Genomic DNA, 22,607 nt, shown 5'->3' with positions numbered 1-22,607 from the left:
ATGTCGTCAGCTGTTGATAGTGTGATGAAAAAAGTAGGAGAAGAGGACCAAGTTTTCTTTGAGCCATCATACAAAAAAGTGAGAAGAAATCACAAAGCCTGGGATCAAAAAGAATAATATGTAGGTATGGGCAACACGAGACTGCAAGACGATCACAATAATTAATTATTTACTTACAAAACACTTTCCGAAGAGAATCCTGGATTATTAGCACTTCGGTATCAATGACTAAACTGGACTGTTACTTGAATAAGAAGCAAATCAACAGGATGTTAAAACATTCATGTTCGTACATTGTTTCATCCTGTGGCTCCGTAGGTGGTGTGTGCTCTAGAGAATCGAGATCATCAATAATGATTGTGAGATGATTGCTTTGCCATATTGGCTACTCAAATATACAGATGACTTTTTAAAAAAAAAAAAAAGATAATGACCATCAGGAAAGAAATTTATATCCAAAAGGTACCTTCGTGTCTGTATTAGCGGTGCGTGCTGGAACACTTGGCAACACAACGCACATCAAAAAGTCAATGTTCTTGGAGCAATAAAATTAAATTGACTCTTTTTTGGAAACTCAAACTCAATGTAGGGAATTGTTGTAATTACACAGCTTTAGAAACGAAAGAAGCAGATTACTCCTAAAAGCTCCTCAGTATATCTGCTGTATCCATAATGGAAAATCAAATCAACACACACGCACATACACACAATGTTCCTTTTATCCCGGCTCGAATAAGTTCAAGAACCTTCACGAAGCTCCGGATGCAACAGATCGATGTGACTCGGGCCTGAAGGGAAGGAAAGAATGCGAGACTTGAGTTTCCAGTCCTAATTCACTTTTATACTGCGTTAAATGCAATTTGTGTGTGTTCAAGTTGCTCACTTCCCTCAGCTCTGACCATGCCGCATAACCCGTGAGCGAATATGAGCCTACTGTGTGTATACTGCTTATCAACAGCACCCTCTAGTGCTGTGCTTTAGTCAAAAAAAAATTCATTATCAGGGTCTGAAAGTCTTCCTAGTCTGAATTTGCAGCAAAATATTGTAGGTTCAGGGCGGCATGGTGGTGTAGTGGTTCGCACTGTCGCCTCACAGCAAGAAGGTTCTGGGTTCAAACTCCACTGTGTGGAGTTTGCATGTTCTCCCCGTATCTGTGTGGGTTTCCTCCAGGTGCTCTGGTTTCCCCCACAGTCCAAAGACATGCAGAGGCTCTAAACTGACCGTAGGTGTGAATGGTTGTGTCTCTCTGTGTGTCAGCCCTGTGATGACCTGGTAACTTGTCCAGGGTGTACCCCGCCTCTCGCCCATAGTCAGCTGGGATAGGCTCCAGCTTGCCCGTGACCCTGCACAGGATAAGCGGCTACAGATAATTGACGGATGGATATTGTAGGTTCAGTTTGCTGGAAGACAAAATTTGCTATTAGAGAGTTTTATATAAAGAACGGTGTAGGTAAAGGCTGTAGGTTTGTTGTAGACAAAAAATGAATATCAATTAAGTGATATTTCTGAAAGAACATGGCCAAATGCATGTGCGGCAGCACGGTGGTGTAGTGCTCATCACCGTCGCCTCACAGCAAGAAGGTTCTGGGTTTGAACCTCATGGCCGACAGGGGCCTTCCTGTGTGGAGTTTGCATATTCTCCCCATGTCTGCGTGGGTTTCCTCTGGGTGCTCCGGTTTCCCCCCGCAGTTCAAAGACATGCAGATTCGGTACAACGGGGCCACTGTAATTGGCGCAAGCTTTAGTGGTTTCCCAGCCTTAATGTATGTACATAAAAATCTTGCTATGGCAAAGCTAATTAAATCTCAAAAAATTCAATCCAAATCTAAACCAAATGTATTTTTACTTCGCTAATAAGATTTCAAAGAAGTCACACTTGCTTTATAGCATGTCAGCAAGGTGCTTCTGGCAAGATCAGCGTCCGTGTTCCTTTCACATTTTAAGGCAAAACTTATATTCCTGAAAAGTACTGATGCTGCTAGCACTACTGTAGTAACTGATTCAAACTAGGAAGTGCAATTTCGCATGGCGAACACAGACGAGTGGAGTGATGCACACACTGAAATGTCCCAGTGTGGTAATAGGAAATATAGACACTCTTGGAACACCGAGTGGACCAGAACTAACTGTTGAATATTTAACAGTTATTCCACAAAATCAAGTCGTACATAAGATGACAGTAGATGAGGCGCATAGCACCGAGTTGGCTATAAGCCATGTACAACGAGATTAAGTGGAATAACTTTTATTCCATCCACATTCACTGGATTTTGAGAAACAGAGCATTTTTATTTTTTTCAAATTTGATAAGTAAAAACTTCATACAAAACATCCAACAAAATAATTTCCGCTTAGGCGGACTTCTTAAAAACCTATCGATGATTGCACAAATTGACTTGTGTTTTGTTTTTTTGTAGAAAGTGCCACCTTGCTGTCGTGTCAAGGTATAGAAAAGCTATAGACGCTCATTTAATTATTCTATGGAAGCTGAGAGAGGCCCTTCATATAATAATTTTTTTTTATTCACCTTGTTATCCCGAGATAACGACATAATTAATTCAGGATCTCGAGAAAACAAAGCCGTTATTTCGAGATCTCGAGAAAACAAAATTATTCCGTGATCTCGAGAAAACAAAATTATTTCATGATCGAGTAAACAGCTGAGAAATGGTTCATTCAGGTGCGCCAAGAGACTTGTGATATGCTGACTTTGGGGCTATTTCTCATTCTGTATAGACGCAACTTTGGTCATTAGAATGTCTGGAATAATCGATCACCTAATAAGGCAATATTTTGATCAGGGGTTGACACAGGGAGAGATTGCATTAAGTCTTTTAATAAGGGATAATTTCAAAATTATTAATAATTAAATATGTCCGCCAATTTCTAAGTCTTCGTTGTCTGACCCACAGGGGGGCGCAGCTCTGCTAGAAATCTCAGCTGTTTTCTCGAGATCATGAAATAATTAGTGCTGTCAAGCGATTAAAATATTTAATCGCGATTAATGTCGCGAATGTCATAGTTAACTCGCGATTAATCGCAATTTAATCGCACATTTTTGTCACACGAAAAACCATTGTAATTCTCTTACCAGCATAAAAAAGTGAATGGGCTTGTTTTGTACCAATGTTTTTCTTATTGCAAAGCATAACACGTCTTGACACAGCCACTGCAAACTGAAACCTAAGCTGAGCACCGGGGCTCTTTGTAATCTACTGCTTGAGTTAATCTATCAGAGAGACAGGTTACACAGTGATGGTAGGCTTGACATGCTTGATTATAATATAAAGTACACTATTATATTAACTTTAAGTTGTTCGTTGATAAATATGGCATTGAATCTGATCTTTACTGTTTCAGCTCACTTAACACATTTTGTACTTTTACACTTTCTGCCTGTTGATGCGTCGCGCTGTCCAATCAGAGGCGGCCAAATTTGCATATTACAGGAAGGATTTCTGGGATAGCATTGAGTTTACAGTTCAGAGGGATCTGGCTTCTTTAGACGCTGTCTTCTTAAAACTGAATAAATATTTAAAAAGAGCCAAATGAGCCAGTCTTTTGAACGGCTCTTTTCAAAGAACGGATCACAAAGATGCAGATCCCATCAAAGAGCCATAAATCCCATCTCTACTAGCGCGCCCTGCCCGCGCTGGTTCTTTGAGGGAGGAGGGCAGAGGACTCTGGCTGTGCGGGGCGTGGCTAGCTGCTATCGTTTTTCTAAGCAAAGTCTCTGTTTCAAGTTCCTGGCAGTTTCAAAAGCTTATGAAAAACCTACATCATGTCACAGAGCGTTAATCTCGCGATAAAAAAAATTATCGCCGTTAAAATTGAGTCAAGTTAACGCGTTAATAACGCGACATTTTTGACAGCACTAGAAATAATTTTGCTTTTTCGAGATCACGGAATAATTGTTTTGTTTTCTCAAGATCTCGAATTAGTTGTGTTGTTTTCTCGACATCCTGAATTAATTATGTCGTTATCTCGGAATAACAAGGTGAATAAAAAAAGGATTATATGAAGGGCCTCTTGCGGCTTCTGTATTATTCCTTGGATGTTTCAGTGACTTAATTTTCAAACTTCGAGCTTTTGTACCAGTCTTTTATTTTAAAAAAATATATATTTTAACGCTTAAAAATGAATGTAAACAAACTGACGAAATGACAGTAGCAATTAGTGGAAAATGCTATAATTCCTGAAAAATAAAAAAGATGTGTTCTTACATACCATTAAATACTTTCATTCCATATTCTGTTGCTTTTTTGTATTTTTTGGGGTTGTGTTCGAGTAGTTTTTATTTCATCCTCGGTTGGTACAGCAAAACGGTCCGCCATTTTGTTTCTCTCTACTCACAGTATGAGCTGATATCCTAGTAGTAGAGTAGCCAATCAGGGCGCATGATTGCTCGTATCCAGTGAATGTGGATAGAACAAGGGTTATACCATAGCACTCTTGAATTCTCAAACCTGATTGGTTAAAACAGACATTGATTAGAGAAAACATGGACATTGTGACTCTGTTCACGCCTCTTCATATTCTTCTGGTTGTTCCCGTTAGGGGTCGCCACAATGGATAATGTCCCTCCATCTCCTCCTGTCCTCTGTATCTTTTTCTGCTGCACCAACTGTCCTCACATCCTCCTTCACCACATCCATAAATCTCATCTTTGGTCTTCCTCGTTCATTTCTTTCTACCTGCCAACTCCATCTCCAGCATTCTTTTCCCAATATACAGTGGACCTCTCCTCTGTACGTGTCCAAACCATCTCAATCTTGCCTCTCTCACTTTGTCTCCAAGCCATCCTACTGTACATGCGCTGTCCGTCTAATATTCTCATTTCTAATACTGTCCAACTTTGTCATTCCCAAGGAGAACCTCAGCATTGTCAGCTCTGCTATCTCCAGTTCAGCCTCCTGTCTTTTTTGTCCGTGGCGCTGTCTCCAAACCATACAACATCGCTGCTCTTACTACGGTCTTATACACTTTCCCTTTCACTCTTGCTGGCAACTTTGTCACAAATCACTTCTGACCCTCTTGTCCATCCATTCCAACCTGCTTCTTAAATGAACTCAAAATGCCTCGACCATACTGTCAAATTTGCAACCAGCATCTGCACAGTAGAGACTTTCTCCTTCTTGAGTTTGTGCAGTAGAGACGAGAGAAGTGAAGTGCACCCCAATCTTTTGGTAGCCCCACCCCCTTCTAGCACATTGTGGAATGTGTTCATGGTGGTAATCAATCCAGAGAGCTTCAATAGTTTCAGCTGGAGATTCATCATGGTTTCAGGAAGAGAGAAGCTGGTTTACACTGTAAATCAGCAATGCACAGAGTGTCAAAAATGGATTATTTGGGACACCCACCCGCTTATAAAATCTATCCTAATGTCGCTGGTAGTGTACGTGTTCACAAATGGCTTTCGCGCAAATTTCAATAGCTGGCTGACTGGAGGTCATTAATACTGAAATATTGCTTACATAATTGTAGCTATATACACTAGTGTGATTAAGCTAATGTAATTAAACTAGCCTTTTTCTTATTAAACCTCTCGAGCTTCTAAATTGTTTTAAGAGAAATGGCTCACAGTTTGCATTAGTGCACGTGTCCAGAAAAGTTTAAAAAGAGTCAGAAAACTATGTGGTGAAGTTCGCTGGCTGGCTGCAGCCGATCTCTTCGGGGAAAGCTGTCAATCATTTTATTCCCAAGTGTTTCCACACTTCCATCCACATGTTACTCTACTTTAGAGTAAAATAACATGTCAACAAGAGTGCTCAGAGAGCACTGGCAACTATACCATAACTCTGTGAAAATGCAACTGAATTGAACAGAATTGCAATATACATATTATCAACACATACATAAAGAATCCTGTTAAGTTTCATGAAATTTCTCCAAAAATTGTGAGAGGAGTTGATTTCAGAAGGTGAGTACCCTTCCCAGGACAGACAGACAGATGGATGTACATCACCACGACATAATCCCCCTCCGGGCCTTTCAGCCAGTGGGGGATAAAAATTGTGAGGGAAGTTGATTTCAGAAAGCAAGCACACCTTGATGAAATTGCCAAAGTACAAGTTTGTTAATTATCAAGGGCATAACTCTCGTAAAATTTGCCCAAATTAAACAATATTTCAATCTGCATATAACTGTTATATAACAAAGCCTTTTACCAAGTTTGGTGAAATTCCTCTATAAATTGTGAGAGGAGTTGATTTCAGAAGAATGTACACCCTCATGAAACTGTCAAAATACAAGTTATTTAAATCAAGGGTCAAAACTGTGGTAAAATTTTCACAAACTAAATTAAAATCACAATGTGTATTACCGTCATATAACAAGGCCTTTTGCCAAGCTTCGAGAAATTTGTCCAAAAAATTGAGAGAGGAGTTGATATCAGAAGGCGAGCACACCTTCATGAAATTGTGAAAGTACAAGGTTGTTAATCAAGGGCTGTAACTCTGGTAAAATGCGACCGAATTGAACAAAATAATACGCGTGCTACCGACATATAACAAGGCCTTTTGCCAAGTTTGGTGAAATTCCTCCAAAAATTGTGAGAGGAGTTGATTTCAGAAGGGAAAAAAAAAAAAAAAAACTCATGATATTGTCAAAGTATAAATTTTGTTAATCAAGGGCTGTAACTCTGGTAAAATATGACCCAATTTAACAAAATTACAATATGCATATTACCGACATATAACAAAGAATCCTGCCAAATATCGTGAAATTCCTCTAAAAATTGTGAGAGGAGTTGATTTCAGAAGGTGAGCACCCTTCCTGGGATGGATGGACAGAAATCGCCATGACAATCACCCTTTGGGCCTTTTGGCCAGCAGGGGATAAAGCTAATTTCTGGGGGAAAATATAAAAGAGACAGATAGCAGCATTAGGAAAATTAAGTGTTTGATTTAGCCAACAAGAGAGACATGGTATTCTTCATGTACACGTGACGTCATGCTTATTTTCCAAACCGGAAGTCGGACATTTTGTACGATAACAACAACCAAGATAGCGGCGCTTCATGTGTGAGCTGCTGCAACCTTTCATGATCTTTTGTTTTCATTACCTTTGAAGAAAGACAATGCCTACTTTGCATGTGGGATATAACTGCGGTAATATTGCTACTCGTGACAAAGAGAAATCGTTGTTCAGGACTCCCAAAATAATTAAAAAACAGCAACAAAACAGATGAACTGTTCAGAGAGCGCCATGCGTATGCTGTGGTTCAAAAACAGACATCATAAGGAATTAACTGAGGAAAAGCTAAAAGACACCCGTGTGTGTGGTGACCACCACTTTGTATCTGGGAAGAGTTCATTGCTAATTAAAGTTGCGTTTTCTGCTGATTAAATTGAACTTATGAGCGGTGTTTCTTGAGATCTTTGAGAATGGTTTACACGAGCATAAACAAGCAACCTGTCATCTTTTAATTGTTTGGCGAGAAGATGACCAACCAACCCTGCCAGACACACAAATTATAGACATCTAGGCTCTTATAAATCTTCGTTTGTTTGTTGGTTGTCCATGAGGTTTGCAGAACGAGAGAGCTCACAATATCAGGGTATTCAATCGCTGGTAATGAGGCGAAATCCTCTGTATAATCAGACGGCTTTAACATATCCGGGTCAAGGCTACAAATTTCAGCTTTTTCCTTTGAATCTTGACTTGGCAGAGGACTCCAGAGAATCATAATATTTTGAGAAAGTCAGAGATGCATCACAGTTATTGTTCGCACGACACGGCATTCTGAATTTGTGCATCATCTAACATGGTGGCAGATGCATACGTCACTATTTTGTCATGTGGTCGCACACCAAGAATACAGGGTGATGGGTGGGGCTAAAAACTACTGCAACCAGCCAGCAGGGGCGCTAAACCCGTGGACTTTTTACAGATGACGCGCTGTCCATTTGTTATCCAGTCGATGGGTTAAAAGGTGACTGAGGATTTTGTGCTTTGTGATTTCTCAATAAGTTTTTCCCCCCCTTTAAGAGAGAGAACGCAACAGGCTGATGAGGGCTCAAATGATTATAATTATAGTCGATAACATAAGTGATGACAAGCGGTTCAGTCTCATGAAAATTCCACAACATGAAATATAACTAAATAACTACACACTTTTAAAAGCATGATGGGTCATTCACTGATGGATACAAATTTAATTTTTTGACAAATAATTGCTATGATACAACTTCATTTCATGTCAGGCTGCATCACACCACCATATAACAGCCATAATCATTCAAATTATTTTTTACGTCATTTTGATTGGCTGAGCAAACTACTCAGCCTACAAATAATGGCCTGCTCACGCGCATTATGGTGGAAAGCCGCTGCCTTCTTTCGGCTGCTTCCGTTAGGGGTTGCTACAAGAGATCTGTTCCACATATTTGATTTGGCATAGGTTTTACACCGGATGCCCTTCCTGACACAACCCTCCCCAATCTATCCAGACTTGTGACCAGCACCAAGTATGCACTGTCTTGTGCAGACCCAGTGGCTGGGTATTTTATCTAATCTGCATGTCTTTGGGACTGTTGGGGAAACCGGAGCACCCGGAGGAAACCCACACAGACACAGGGAGAACACGCAAACTCCAAAAACAGCCGTGAGGTTCGAACCCAGAACTGTCTTGCTGTGAGGTGACAGTGTTAACTACTACACCACTAAATTGACAATGAGTTGGCTTCTTGAATTGAAAATAAAAAAGTAAAAAAACAAAAGCAAAAAAAAAAAAAAAACGACTAAAGTTGATTCCTTTCCGGTTGAGAGTACACTGTGTGCATTCTGGCCGCCGCTTCTCACCGGAGCTTTTTATTTTTATTTTCCCTTTTGTTTTTCTTTTGCGTGTTTGTGTAGTTTGATATTTGTTTTTTGTTTGAGTGTTTTGCCCGCTAGTTGTGGTATAGCTCTGGACCCAGTTTTGGGCGTCGGTTCCCTCCAGGCCTTGGTGTACCGTCAGTGATGCCTGTGCTCCTCGCTATGGACTGCAGTGAGCTTGTTGCTCTTTTTAACATCGTGGCTGTCCAGCGCTCTGTGCGGCAGTGCTTTGGTGCTTGGCGCAATGTTCCAAGCGATGTTGCTCGGTGGCGTTGTGGTGGCTGTGCAGGTGGTTTGGGACATACCGGCACTCTGCATGGCAGTGCTTCTGTGCTCGCTTTGTGGATCCATGGCGCGGTGATCTGAGTGATGTTGCCTGGTGGCATCACGGTAACTGTGCAGGCAGTGTGGGATTTATCTTCATGCACCTTTTGGCGGGAGTGTGGCAGCTACACCATTGGAATGACATCCTGACCCTCTTTTGGTGGCCTTTTTTTTTTTTTTAAATTGTAAAGCGACCTTGGGTCTGAGAAAGGCGCTATATAAATTCAACTGTATTATTATTATTATTATTATTATTATTAATGTCTTTCGACGAGACCTAAAATACTCCTTACTTACTACGGATGCTCACAGCTGCCACTATGGCCTGAACCAAAATCAGATGTGGTGAGACAGAAGTTCAAAACCAAAGGGCTTACCGTCAAGCAGGCAGTCAAAATGCAGGCACTGGAGGTACTCCCTCTCTCTCATGAAGCCATTGAGCGGAGTGGCCCAGCCCTCAGCCAGCACCTGAACCCACTGCATATCCACCTAAAAGCAGGACAGCGTAAACTCTACAGCTCAAAACATCACATCTCTGAGACATGCTCGCAGAAAAGAGCTTCACTGTCGTGAGCAAGTACTGAAAGGAACCCAAAAGATTAAAAGTGACACAGGTTGAGATCTTAAAAAGATGAATAGTACACCCTATGGAGCTAGAACAACCCCTAGGTACTTGAGTCATGCTTGCGAAGGAGAACGAGCTGGAAAAACACCGCGCGCTAATGTTTACACTTGGGTATGGAAATGGCTTGTCTGCCGTGGGTTCCCCCCCCTTTGTCAGAAGCAAAATGCGCTAGAAATGTTGGATACTTCCTTAATCATCGGGTTTGTCTTGATTTAGTCTTCGCTCAATCCGCGATGTTTGCTGTGCCTCCGCAGTCGCGACCTCTGACCCACGCATGACCTCACGTGACTTTTCCAAACTGGCTGCTGAGCGAGTGGTTTGTGAACAAACTAGCACGTGGTCAGGATGCCCCGCATTAGGAAATAAAACGTACTGAAACAAGATGATGCATACTAGCTATGGGGATGGGTATCAGCTCAAACAATTCAGAAAGGGGAGTGGATTAAAATGATTCCTGAACTAGCACGTTGACCTGTGTCACTTTAAAAATTTGGAAATATTTGTCCCAAAACAAATCCGGTTTAGAAGTAACGGTCAGGACGCGTAATTCAGCATGTTGGACAACCAGAATAACTTTTCCCTCAAATCTGGAATCCTTCCTCCCCAAAGCTCCACCTCCCAAAGTCTGAAGACCAGAACTGGAAATTAAGCGTATGAAAATGTACAGCAGGTCCACTTGAAAATTTCCCAAGAGAGTTTCCCTATCTTGCAAATTTGATTAAAAGTATGATCACCTTGCTTAATGCCATGGATTGAAGCAAGGATATGAAGATTTGGACATTGTTTTTGAGAAAAGATTTAAGTATGATAGACTACCATTAGTTCTTAAAAATCACATTCGACTTGTAACTCCAGTGCGAAACTGAGAAAGCAGACATTTGATTTTTCACCAAAACATCTATTTAAGATCAGCAAGCATGACAAGCTGTGACATGGTCACCTCCAAGAACCTCAAAAACCAGCATGAAGTTACAACAGACCAGATGCTGCCCACTGGTGGACTCGGTGCAGTATTACACCGAATCAAAGCAAGAAATATTGCAGCAGAGCCCATGAATGAATGTAAGAGCATATGAGAAACACTGGCTGTACGTCAGCGAGTCCAGTTTTTTTAAGCATGACCCATGGCAGCTTCTGTAGAAGACCCTCTGTTGTGGCTTATCCAAACACATCCACAAACCGACAATGAAAACCGAATGTTTAAAGACAATTGGTTCAACAACAGACGCCTCATCTGGTTAGAGTCAAAAGTGGTGGCGTGAGGCACCAGCGTGAAGCAATATGTAACTACTATAAACTATTCCTCACCAGGAACTAAGAGTTTCGCAGTACAAGGTAATTGTGGTCACCATTTGGTCATGCTAGCTGCTTATCCAGTTCTTTATGAACAGGGAACGTCATGTAAAGTAATCAGTCTTACAAATGGTACTTGAATACCCCTTGAATACTTGAACATCATCATCAGACTCAAAATGGGAGAAACACTAACTTAACTCATCAACTAGTGCACATGGAAAGCATATGGACGGTGTTGTGTGTGTACACATTTGTATGGGTTACCTTTCCAATTTCAATCGCAGGCAGAGTCTCTGCATCAGCCTTAGCCAAGTCCAGCTTGTTCTCAGGCACGTAGAGCTCCTTCACCTCGTAGGAAGCGTCAACAGGTACAATGTCCTTAAAGAAGACGATCGGTTATTGGAAAAGGTTGGTTTCAACGGAGAAATGCTCACTTTGTTAACCACAATGACAAAATACTTGACATCGGGGGCAATTAGCTGATTACACCCAGGATTAGCATTCTTCTGTATTCATCCATTATCCATAAGGATCATACACAGCCACCCGGCATGAGCTCACGTTCGCTTTTAGCCACAGGCAAAGAACAAAACGCATCAGAACTTGCTCAAGACTGATAAATAGGTGTAATTACAGTATAACAAATGAACAGCTTGTAAATCTTAACATTTAGGGACTCTCATACTTGAGTGGCATTTAAATTGTGTGTCTGATCTTTGTTACATGTTCTTTTATGTGTGTTGCATCTGAGCTTTGATTTAATAAATAAATAAATACCCAACAACTGGAGTACTCAGAGCACAATATCCCCCGCTGGCAACTAGGCCATAACTCTGGGAAAAATTGAACAAAATTACAATATGCATATTACGAACATATAACAAAGAATCCTGTCAAATTTCATGAAATTCCTACAAAAATTGTGAAAGGAGTTGATTTCAGAAGGTGAGCACCCTTCCCGGGACGGACATCGCCATGACATAATCCCCCTTTGGGCCTTTTGGCCAGCGGGGGATAGAAATTGTGAGGGAAGTTGATTTCACAAAGCAAGCACACCTTGATTAAATTGCCAAAGTTTGTTAATAATCAAGGGCATAACTCTGGTAAAATTTGCCCAAATTAAGTGAAATTTCAATATGCGTAGAACTCCTCCACAAATTGTGCGAGGAGTTGATTTCAGAAGAACGTACACCCTCATGAAAACTGTCAAAATACAAGTTACTTAATCAAGGGTCAAAACCGTGGTAAAATTTGCACAAACGAAATTAAATCGCAATAAGCGTATTACCGTCATATAACAAGGCCTTTTACCAAGCTTCGAGAAATTCGTCCAAAAACTGTGAGAGGAGTTGATGTCAGAAGGCGAGCACACCTTCATGAAATTGTGAAAGTACAAGGTTGTTAATCAAGGGCCACAACTCTGGTAAAATGCGACCAAATTGAACAAAATAATATGCGTACTACTGACAAAGCCTCTTGCCAAGTTTGGTGAAATTCCTCCAAAAATTGAGAGGAGTTGATTTCAGAAGGAAAAAACAAACAAACACTCTCGAAATTGTCAAATCATAATTTTGTTAAATCAAGGGCTGTAACTCTGGTAAAATGTGACCCAATTGAACGCAATTAGAATATGCGTATTACTGACATATAACAAAGAATCTTGCCAAGTATCGTGAAATTCCTCCAAAAATTGTGAGAGGAGTTGATTTCAGAAGGTGAGCACCCTTCCTGGGATGGACAGACGGATGGAAATCGCCACGACATAATCCCCCTATGGGCCTTTCGGCCAGCGGGAGATTTAAAAAAAAAACAAAAAAAAAACACCACGTTTATCTTGTGTAGAAAATCATGCACATATTGTTTGTCTAACCCAACAACCTGTACTCTCTCTGCCTCGTTACATGTCGATCCTGAGACACCAGTGACGCTGGCCTCTCCTGCTCACAAGACCTGCCCGATTCATCCTAATGCCCTACTTCTGGCTAGAGTTTCATCACATCAGTCCCATATGGACAGTCGAAAGTCACACCTGGAAGATGGCTTTGGACACCTACAGTTTTGCTATGATGGCTGAGGACTACAATTGCCATTATAACTTTTCACGACAACTGCAGTCCTACAGTTTTGTGCTCAAGTCTCCATCAATGAACAGTTGATAGCTTCAACAAAATAGATTTCATGCTATAATGAATCTCCTGGTTACACAGTTGTACTTTGACTCTATAGGACACAGTTATAGAAGCACGCTATCTGTTATCAACCAAATGAGGATGGGTTCCCTTTTGAGTCTGGTTCCTCTCAACGTTTCTTCCTTGTGTCATCCGAGGGAGTTTTTCCTTGCCACCATTACCACAGGCTTACTCGTCAGGGATAAAATTAGCTCATGTTTCAAGTCTTTATTTTTCTGTAAAGCTACTTTGCGAAAATGTCTATTGTTAAAATTGTTATACAAATAAACTGATTTGACTTGTCTAGAAGAAGCATTTAATTTTTGCTGGCACGTTTGACAAACTGGACCTCGCACTCATTTTCCAGAGAGACAGATATCATCAGTAATACTAAGGATTATAACATAACCCAGCATGCATTATGGGAAACGAATAATCAGTGATGGGCTGGGTGTGATGAAGCCTTACATGAAGCAAAGTTGATTATTTGAGGCAGATACTAAGAATGACCAAAATCTTACTCTTCTTATCAAATGTAGTAATATTTAGCACTATATGGTGTATCAGCATGCTGTGTGAGCTCACTCTCTCCTGCAGAAGATCGAGCAGTTGCTGGATACACTCGTTCACGCTGCAGGAGTCGGTCTTCAGCACCAGCTCTGGAGCCTCAGGCTTCTCGTACTCAGAGTCGATTCCTGTGAACCCTACAAAGACAACATAAACGTGTATTAGCTGAGTCACTGACAAACGAATCAATCAATCTGTGACTAATGAATTCATCAGTGATGAATATTTGCTGGAAATCAGTTAATGACCCAAGAATTCAAGGTTCTGACTGCAAAAGTTGAATTCAGAGCAAAATGTTCTACTTCTGTTGCTGTTGGAGGTTTGAGATGTTTCGCTGCTGCACACACCGTGTATCCTGTGTGTAAATGTTTTGCCGAGATAAAAAGCATCCTGCATTTTACGATTTACGAAATGAAAATCAACCAGTGATGGTTATGAACGAATCAATGACTGATGCGAATCGGTCAGTTACGAATCAGTACGTGATGTGATCTGTAGCAATCCCTGATGGAGTCGTAACCATCAGTGATGACTATGAATCAATTTCTGATGGGTGAGGACTAGGAATCGATCAACCTGTGATGGATATGAATCAACCAGTGATGAAGCACTCGATCACTAAGAAATTCAAAGCACATCAGCTTTGCAAATGAACAAATTACCCCAAGTATAGAAGTTTGAAGTATAGAACCCCAAGCTGAAGTTTGGTACCAAGTGGCTATGATTTGTGGTTGCTGACAAAAAGGGTGTTTCGGACAGATGTAAACCAATACACACACACACACGGAGCCGGGATCTAATTTAAAAAAAAAAAAAAGGCCTTTGGTGCAAAACAAAAATAATTCAGGTCTCATTAAAAAAAAAAAAAAAGATTAAAAGGACATGCTAAGGCCAACTGGCATAAAAGTAGCTTTCAATTTGAAACATATGGCAGCAATGGAGGAGATTCAAACTACTGCAAATGAACATCCTGTAAAAAAAAAAAAAAAAAGTCACTTCCTTTATCTTTATAACGATAACATCGATACTCCACTTCCCTTTCTTACTACACTACACTAGAAACCGCTCACATTTCTCATAAAAAAGCAAGGAGGGGGAGGGGAGATTAACTTTTGCATCAACATGTTCTTATGACCATTAGCCATGACAGCATTGGAATCACCCAAGCATGTCTGTGGATTATACTGGATGTCGAGCACCTTAACTTTGTGCTCCAGTGATCACAAAAACTAAAGCTGGCACAGAAATCAAATTTGGGTCATTAGAATGCAATGCACCAGAAAGACCAAAAATAAAATGTGATATCAGCAGGATAAAAGCTTCCTGAACCTTATCGGACCTTAGCGGCTCGTATAAGACAATACACCGCATTAACACATTGCATACGATTATGTTCGAATAAAGAGCTTCCTGTTCTTCACCTTGGATTTCTCCAGCTCGGGCTCTCTTGTAAAGGCCCTTCACGTCTCTTTGCTCGCACACATCCAGCGGTGCGTCCACAAAAACTTCGAAGAATGGGAGTCCTGCAACTTCATGAATCTTTCTGGCGTTCAGGCGGTCCTGCACAGGAAAATGACAAAAATATAAGCAGGAATAAGATACGGTGCTGTAAACATGACAGGATATTTCAGCATTATAGATGTGACCTGTGCAAGGCTGATCAAGAGACACAGACTGATCTTTATTGATTATTTGAGACAGATACTAAGAGAATTGATGTTGTCAAACCAGGATGCGTTTTCGGCTTCATTTTATTCTTCTACTTCATACAGCACCATGAACATAATGCAGCAGAGCGACACAAACAGGAAGCCTGTAGAAAATACATTAAAGCTTGCACAACTATGGTATCCTAGGTTATGATTTCAGTCTAGTGCTTAATAGCTATGCCAGAAAATCAAAAAGTACGGTTAAAGACCTTGGTGCAACCCTTGATGAAGGTCTTTAGATAAGAAACTGAAGATTAGACTATCGTAACATGTTCCAGGCTGGCTGTACGGCTCTCTAAGTGAGCTTTGGCAAGTTCAGGATGCAGCACCACACGCTCTAAAGCAGGGGTTCTCAACGTTTTCTACTTTAAGGCCCACCTATTCAGACTCATACCGAGTCAGGGCCCATTAAAAAAGATCCCCAATTATTTTGGCTCATCTATTCTATTAGAATCTAATAATCTATTGTAAAGTGTATTAATGGGATGCAACATCACTCCCTCTTACAGATGGGAATTAAATAAGTGCAATAAAAACAAATTTAGAGATTATAGGTGTTGTATTTAAAACTGCATGGATGTGCCAGAAACCAAACCATGCATGCAGGTCATTCTCAGTCAAAAGGGATTAATGATCCAAAAGTGGAGTCTGGTCCATTAACACAAGAACTTATTACCATGTTTGTGTTCAGCAAACAAGCAAGTTATTAAAACCAAGAAGTACACTCAAAAGAAGTGGATACAGAAACCCCTCAATGGGATTAGATCCTTACACGCTAACAAAGGCTTTTTCCTATCTATGAAAGAAAAATTTACTCGCTAAATTTGACATTAATAGAATAAATTTATCCTATTGCAGCCATAACTAAATACAAAAACAATAGTTATGCATACTATTAATTATACTTAATGTGAAGATAATTAACAGATAAATCAACAGATATTAATTAATTTATTTTTTTAATAGTCTTTTGTGTATCTGTAATTATTTGTATCTGTACATGCACGACCCCACCAGCTCTGCTGATCAACTTATCGGGTTTAAATAAAAGTTATTCATTCATTATGATTTGGAAAAATTATCCATCCGTTAAGTTCCCGACATCTCAAACTACCTGGTGCTGCAGACATCGTTCTACACGGACAAACAGATGAAAACCTGGAAGAGTATGGAGGAGTACAACTTTTTGTATGTGGCTGGGTTAAAGATCTAGGGATGAGGACACTAGAAGATAAATCCTGTATTGTTTTTGCCCAGGTAAATAGGAGTTTCTGGGCTTTTTGTCCACGTCTTTGCGATGGTTGGTAGGACGCTACAATTTTGGTATCGGGTGTAAACAAACGACAGCAGCTCGATTCCCTATCCTCCCTGCTCTTCCAGCAAGCATCACAGATCCAGAGAATTTACCCACAAATGTATTTATTTATAGTGCTGTGTGTGTGTGCGCGCGCGTGCGCGCGGGTTAAATGTAGGAGGAGGAATGTGACAAAAAGGCCTGCTCGTCTTAATTCACCCACAAATGTACTGTATTTATTCCCCTTGAAAAGTGTTCGGCAAACCAGCTACCGGATTTGGGATCCTATGACATCCTGAACTATTTAGTATTTGGCTTCAAACTTGAAAAAAATTTGCAGCCCACTAGATGGTGCTTCGCGGCCCATTAGTGGACCGTGGCCCAGTGGTTGAGAAACACTGCTCTAAAGTAACGTGTGTACATATTCCATAATGGGTTGTTTTACAATCAGGGTACGCAAGCTAAAAATCACATTTAACACTTATCTTCAATATCAAAAGGCTTGACTAAATAAACTTGGTTGTTTATTGTAGCCCTGTGATAGCTCTATTTACCATGCAAAAAAAAAAATTTGGTGATAACGTTATTTTTGGTGAATGTATGGCAATATGTGTCATTTAGAAAAAGTGCTTTTTTGACCACAGGTAGCTCCAAAAGGGATGCACTTAAATCATTCTTTATACCATAAAACAAATATTTGGTTCCATATCATTGGAAACATAGTTAAGTTTTAATGTTGAATGCCAGCAAGTTTTCAGACTATTTTGATCAAATTAGTATGCAATTGTGTCAAAAAAAATGTCCTCTCCGAGACAGCTAATTTTTCAATATAAAATAACATATCTAAAATGATTATTTCATTATTTTCAAATGATTATTTTCATTAAAATGTGGTCAAGATATTGGGACATAAATATTAGAGACAACTAACACAAAGCTTACAGCCTTATATTTAAAAGCACTATGGAAGTAGTGGATTCTGAACTGTCAAAAAAAAAAAACGTCCTCTCCGAGAATCACTTAATTTGTTTCTCCCAGCCCTGCTTAAAGCTTAAAGACGTTTTTTAAAAAAGTTGGATGTAGTTTACCATGCAGCCTTGCGTTTTATTACAAACTCAAAAACGAGAACACACCACTGTACACTGTATGAAATGGTTAAATGGACTTCACTATCACTCAGGAGAAAAAGCCATTCCCTGATTTTTATTGCCAAGGCATTGGTTGGTAAACTCCCACCATACATTAACTGTCTGTTGTTACGTCAAATCAGTTCTTACAGCACTAGGTCAGGAAATAAAATAATCTTAAATATTCCAGCTGTACGCACTGAACTAGGCAAAACTTCCTTTAGCTCATATGCCCCACATGCTTGGAATAACCTTCAAAATACCTTAAACTTGGACTCTGTGCCTTCTATAGAGGTTTTTAAGAATCTTTTAAAAACAATTTTAATTGAAGAATGTCATTGTTTTTAAATTCACCTTTATTATGTCTGCTGTATCATCTTTGTTCAGTGTTGGGGTGCACTGTATTTGTCTATTGTGTGCTTGGTTGCCTGCCTCGTTTGTTAGCCCCTGTTGATTGTCTGTCTGTTTGTACTTCTGTTTGTGTCTATGGCTTATGTAACCTTGCATGTGCATTCTCTGTTTGTCTGTAAGCCTTGTGCATGTGTCCCTTCTGTTTGTTTGTTTTTATGCTGTCTTGGCCAGGACTCCCTGGAAGAAGAGGTCTTTGTACCTCAATGGGACCTTCCTGGTTAAATAAAGGTCAAGAAGAAAGCTACACTTAATCTTGTTATAATACAAACTATTACACATGCCTATGTTCATGTGTATTAATTTCCGAAAGTGCAGATTTGATAGTTTTTTTTTTTTTATTTTGGACCCCTGTGACACAAACTTTGTACCCTGATTGTGAAACAACCCTTATATAACCCTTAAACAAGCCTTATCTGCGAGCCTACCACACAGATTTAATACTTGTCATTTTTAGGGCATACCTAACAACCTGTGTTTTCTTTCTCTCTCTCTTCCCCCCCCCCAATCTGTCCCTCTGAGTTACATGTTGATCCTGGGATTGAGATGCTGGCCTCTTCTGCCCCTCGGACCTGCTTGATCCATCCTGGTGCCCTGTGTCTGGTCGGAGTTTTATCGCACCGCTCCTGTGACGGACGGCCCCATGAGGACAGTTGAGGGTTATACCTGTTAAAACTGTTAATATTATAGTCAGGCTGTCTGTTGTTGCCCAAATGAGGATGGGTTCCCTTTTGAGTCTGGTTCCTCTCGAGGTTTCTTCCTCATGTCGTCTGAGGGAGTTTTTCCTTGCCACCGTCGCCACAGGCTTGCTCATTGGGGATAGATTAGGGATAAAATTAGCTCATGTTTTAAGTCGTTCAAATTCTGTAAAGCTGCTTTGCGACAAAGTTTATTGTTAAAAGCGCTGTACAAATAAACTTGATTTGATACAACTTCTCAGCATTATAGATGGGACATGATATGGACAGGGAGTTTTGTGTGAGAGGACTCATCTTTTCAAATAAATAAATAAATAAATAAATAAATAAATAAAATTAAAAAAAAAAAAAGCGCTGGCCATGCATGCAAATCCTTTAAAATAGCAGTTGGCTCCTTCTGTGATAAGGGGTTACAAATGCCATGTGCCAGGTTTGTGGCTGTGAAGCATGAGTGAGAAACAGAAATAAAAACCAAATTTTTGTGGTTATTATATGTCTGTTAGATGGTATTGATAAAATAAGCAAAGTCTCTTGTTGGATTTAAAAAAAAATAATAAATCAGTTTATCAAATAATGCGCTGTTTTAGAGACCCATTTTGTGACAAAATTGTTGCTGATATTTCAAATCCAATGTCACCAAGATAAAATTAAAGTTTTACTCTAGTGTACTGATGAAACGGCTCAAACGTGAAAAAATATTTTCCTTGTAAAACTTCCCAAATCTACGAGAGCTAATCAAAAGTCACGTCACACGCATAACATCCTCCGTCCATCTAAGCTACGATCGTTCAGACAGTGTTTAAAAGGCTATTTTAAAAATTAAATAAAAATTAGGTGTGTGTGTGTTAAATGGATATAAATCTGACTTCTATAGGGTTTTGGGGGAAAAAAAAAATTTTAGATAAATTTGTCTTATTTAGATTTAAAATGTCCTCCGTCCAACTGTTATGCTCAAAACAGGTGCCTGCTAATTCCTACTCTGAAATGTTAAGACTGAGCTAACTAGGTCATGGGGATCTCAAGACACACTCGTGAGGTCACTGCGCGAGACATCCGGGATGCTTGCAATGGCGACAAGGTCGGTGAAAGCCGTAGTCTGTCCAACAAAATCACGACTGTGTTACAAGCACCACTGACTCCTGTAGTTTCAATTCACAAATATTTTATGAATAAAGTTCTTTTTAACTTCTCAGGTTAAACAACCTCACAAGTTACATTTTAGTGCATTATTACATTTTACTCTGACTAAGTTTTTCCTGGGTACATGAAATTGTTAAAAAGGTTGGAGCCAATTTATGCATTTAAAATTTTTTTCTGCATATTTGAAAAATTCTTTTTTTCTCTATTAAAAAGAGTTCCCTTCTTATTTCCATATGAGAAATCATAACTATTTTTGTAAATCTTTTGGCTCAAAAATTAGTGTCCAGGTTATACGCGTGACACCAGATTTCCACGGTTTTCAACGTGGTCTCCTGCACAGCACAGTGGGAGAGTTCTCTCCTCCTTATGACGTATATACCAGGGTACAATAACTATTCATTATAACCCGTATTTAAAGCTCTCCTTAATTGTGAGTGGCATGTCACAAAGTAGGAACCTCTTAATCATAGAACGAGTCAGTTATCAAACCCCTGATTAAAAACCCTGACCTTGAGCCCTGTCAGTTGTCCAACCACAGGACAAAATCAAACCTCTCCTTTATCTCCAAGAAAAGGAGAGGCTGCACACACAGCTGAGAACGAACTGTATTTTGTCCTGACTTAAAAGATAGCACTTTATGGGTTTAAAAATTTTATATATGCTATTACAAGATGACCAAAAAGTCAGGAACCTATTTATTTATTTATGAATAATATTTAAACAAGCGGTCCAACTCAGCTAAGGCTGGTTTAAATGGATGCCTGTAATATAACTAAAGAACATACAAAGACCTAAAAAAAGGTATATAAATGTGTGAATATACTGCATATGAAGAAAACTATAGGCTGTGAATACACATACATCCAGACCAACTACAGAAATGAAGTCTGAGACTCTTCTTGACTTTAGTGCAGGGGTTCTCGACCTTTTCTGCTTCGAGGCCCACTTATTCAGACTTGTACCGAGTTGGGGCCCATTAAAAAAAGATCCCCAATTATTTTGGCTCATCTATTCTATTAGAATCTAATAATCTATTGTAAAGTGTATTAATGGGATGCAACATCACTCCCTCTTACAGATGGGAATTAAATAAGTGCAATAAAAACAAATTTAGAGATTGTAGGTGTTGTATTTAAAACTGCATGGATGTGCCAGAAGCCAAACCCTGCATGCAGGTCATTCTCAGTCAAAAAGGATTAATGATCCAAAAGTGGAGTCTGGTCCATTAACACAAGAACTTATTGCCATGTTTGTGTTCAGCAAACAAGCAAGTTATTAAAACCAAGAAGTACACTCAAAAGAAGTGGATACAGAAACCCCTCAATGGGATGAGATCCTTACATGCTAACAAAGGATTTTTCCTATCTATGAAAGAAATTCACTAAATTTGACATAAAATAGAATAAATTTTGATCCTATTGTAGCTGTAACTAAATACAAAAACAATAGTTATGCATACTATTAATTATACTTAATGTGAAGATAATTAACAGATAATCAACAGATTTTAAGGGGTTTTAAGATTGAGTTTATTTTTAGTCTTTTGTATTTGTAATTATGTGTGTCTGTATATGCACGACTCCACCAGCTCTGCTGATCAGCTTATTGGGTTTAAATAAAGTTATTCATTCGTTCATTATGAGCTGGAAAACGATCCATCTGTTGAGTTCCTCGAAATCTCAAACTTCCTGGTGCTGCAGACATCGTTCTACACGGACACACACACAAAAACCTGGAAGAGCATGGAGGAGTACAACTTTTTTTGTGTGGCAGGGTTAAAGATCTGGGGATCAGAGCACTACAAGATACAGGATTTATCATTTTCGCTGGGTAAACAGGAGTTTCTGGGCTTTTTGTACGTCTTTGTGATCATTGGGAGGATGCTACAAGTTTCAGTATCGGGTGTAAACAAACCACAGCCACTGGATTATCAAGCCTCCCTGCTCTTCTCTTCCAGCAGGCATCACAGATCCAGAGAATTTACCTGCAAATGTATTCATTTATAGCGCTCTCTCTCTGTATGTGTGTGTGTACACATGCGGGTTAAATGTAGAGGAGGAATGTGACAAAAAGGCTTGTTCATCTTAAATTTACCCACAAATGTATTTATTCCACTTAAGTGTTCAGCAAACCAGCTACCGGATTTGGGACACAACGACATCCTGAATTATGTAGTATTTGGCTTCATCTCATCTCATTATCTCTAGCCGCTTTATCCTTCTCTACAGGGTCGCAGGCAAGCTGGAGCCTATCCCAGCTGACTACGGGCGAAAGGCGGGGTACACCCTGGACAAGTCGCCAGGTCATCACAGGGCTGACACAGACACAGACAACCATTCACACTCACATTCACACCTACGGTCAATTTAGAGTCACCAGTTAACCTAACCTGCATGTCTTTGGACTGTGGGGGAAACCGGAGCACCCGGAGGAA

The 22,607-nt window shown here is 39.8% G+C and overlaps 1 protein-coding gene across 2 annotated transcripts in view; it reads right to left on the bottom strand.

The window, feature by feature from the left end:
- papss1 (3'-phosphoadenosine 5'-phosphosulfate synthase 1) overlaps nt 1–22,607 on the bottom strand; it is an 84,339-nt gene that overhangs the window by 33,402 nt on the left and 28,330 nt on the right. For both annotated transcript variants that reach the window (XM_060926460.1, XM_060926459.1), the window contains 4 exons: nt 15,219–15,357; nt 13,816–13,934; nt 11,327–11,440; nt 9,519–9,630 (listed from right to left, as the gene is read on the bottom strand). In XM_060926460.1, the coding sequence (XP_060782443.1) occupies nt 9,519–9,630; nt 11,327–11,440; nt 13,816–13,934; nt 15,219–15,357 (484 nt within the window). The remainder of the gene's footprint in view (nt 1–9,518; nt 9,631–11,326; nt 11,441–13,815; nt 13,935–15,218; nt 15,358–22,607) is intronic.

This window comes from Neoarius graeffei, chromosome 7, assembly GCF_027579695.1.
Source record: "Neoarius graeffei isolate fNeoGra1 chromosome 7, fNeoGra1.pri, whole genome shotgun sequence".
Classification (NCBI taxonomy): domain Eukaryota; kingdom Metazoa; phylum Chordata; class Actinopteri; order Siluriformes; family Ariidae; genus Neoarius; species Neoarius graeffei.
The sequence above is the reverse complement of the archived record's forward strand: the minus strand, read 5'-3'. Positions and strand labels throughout refer to the sequence as shown.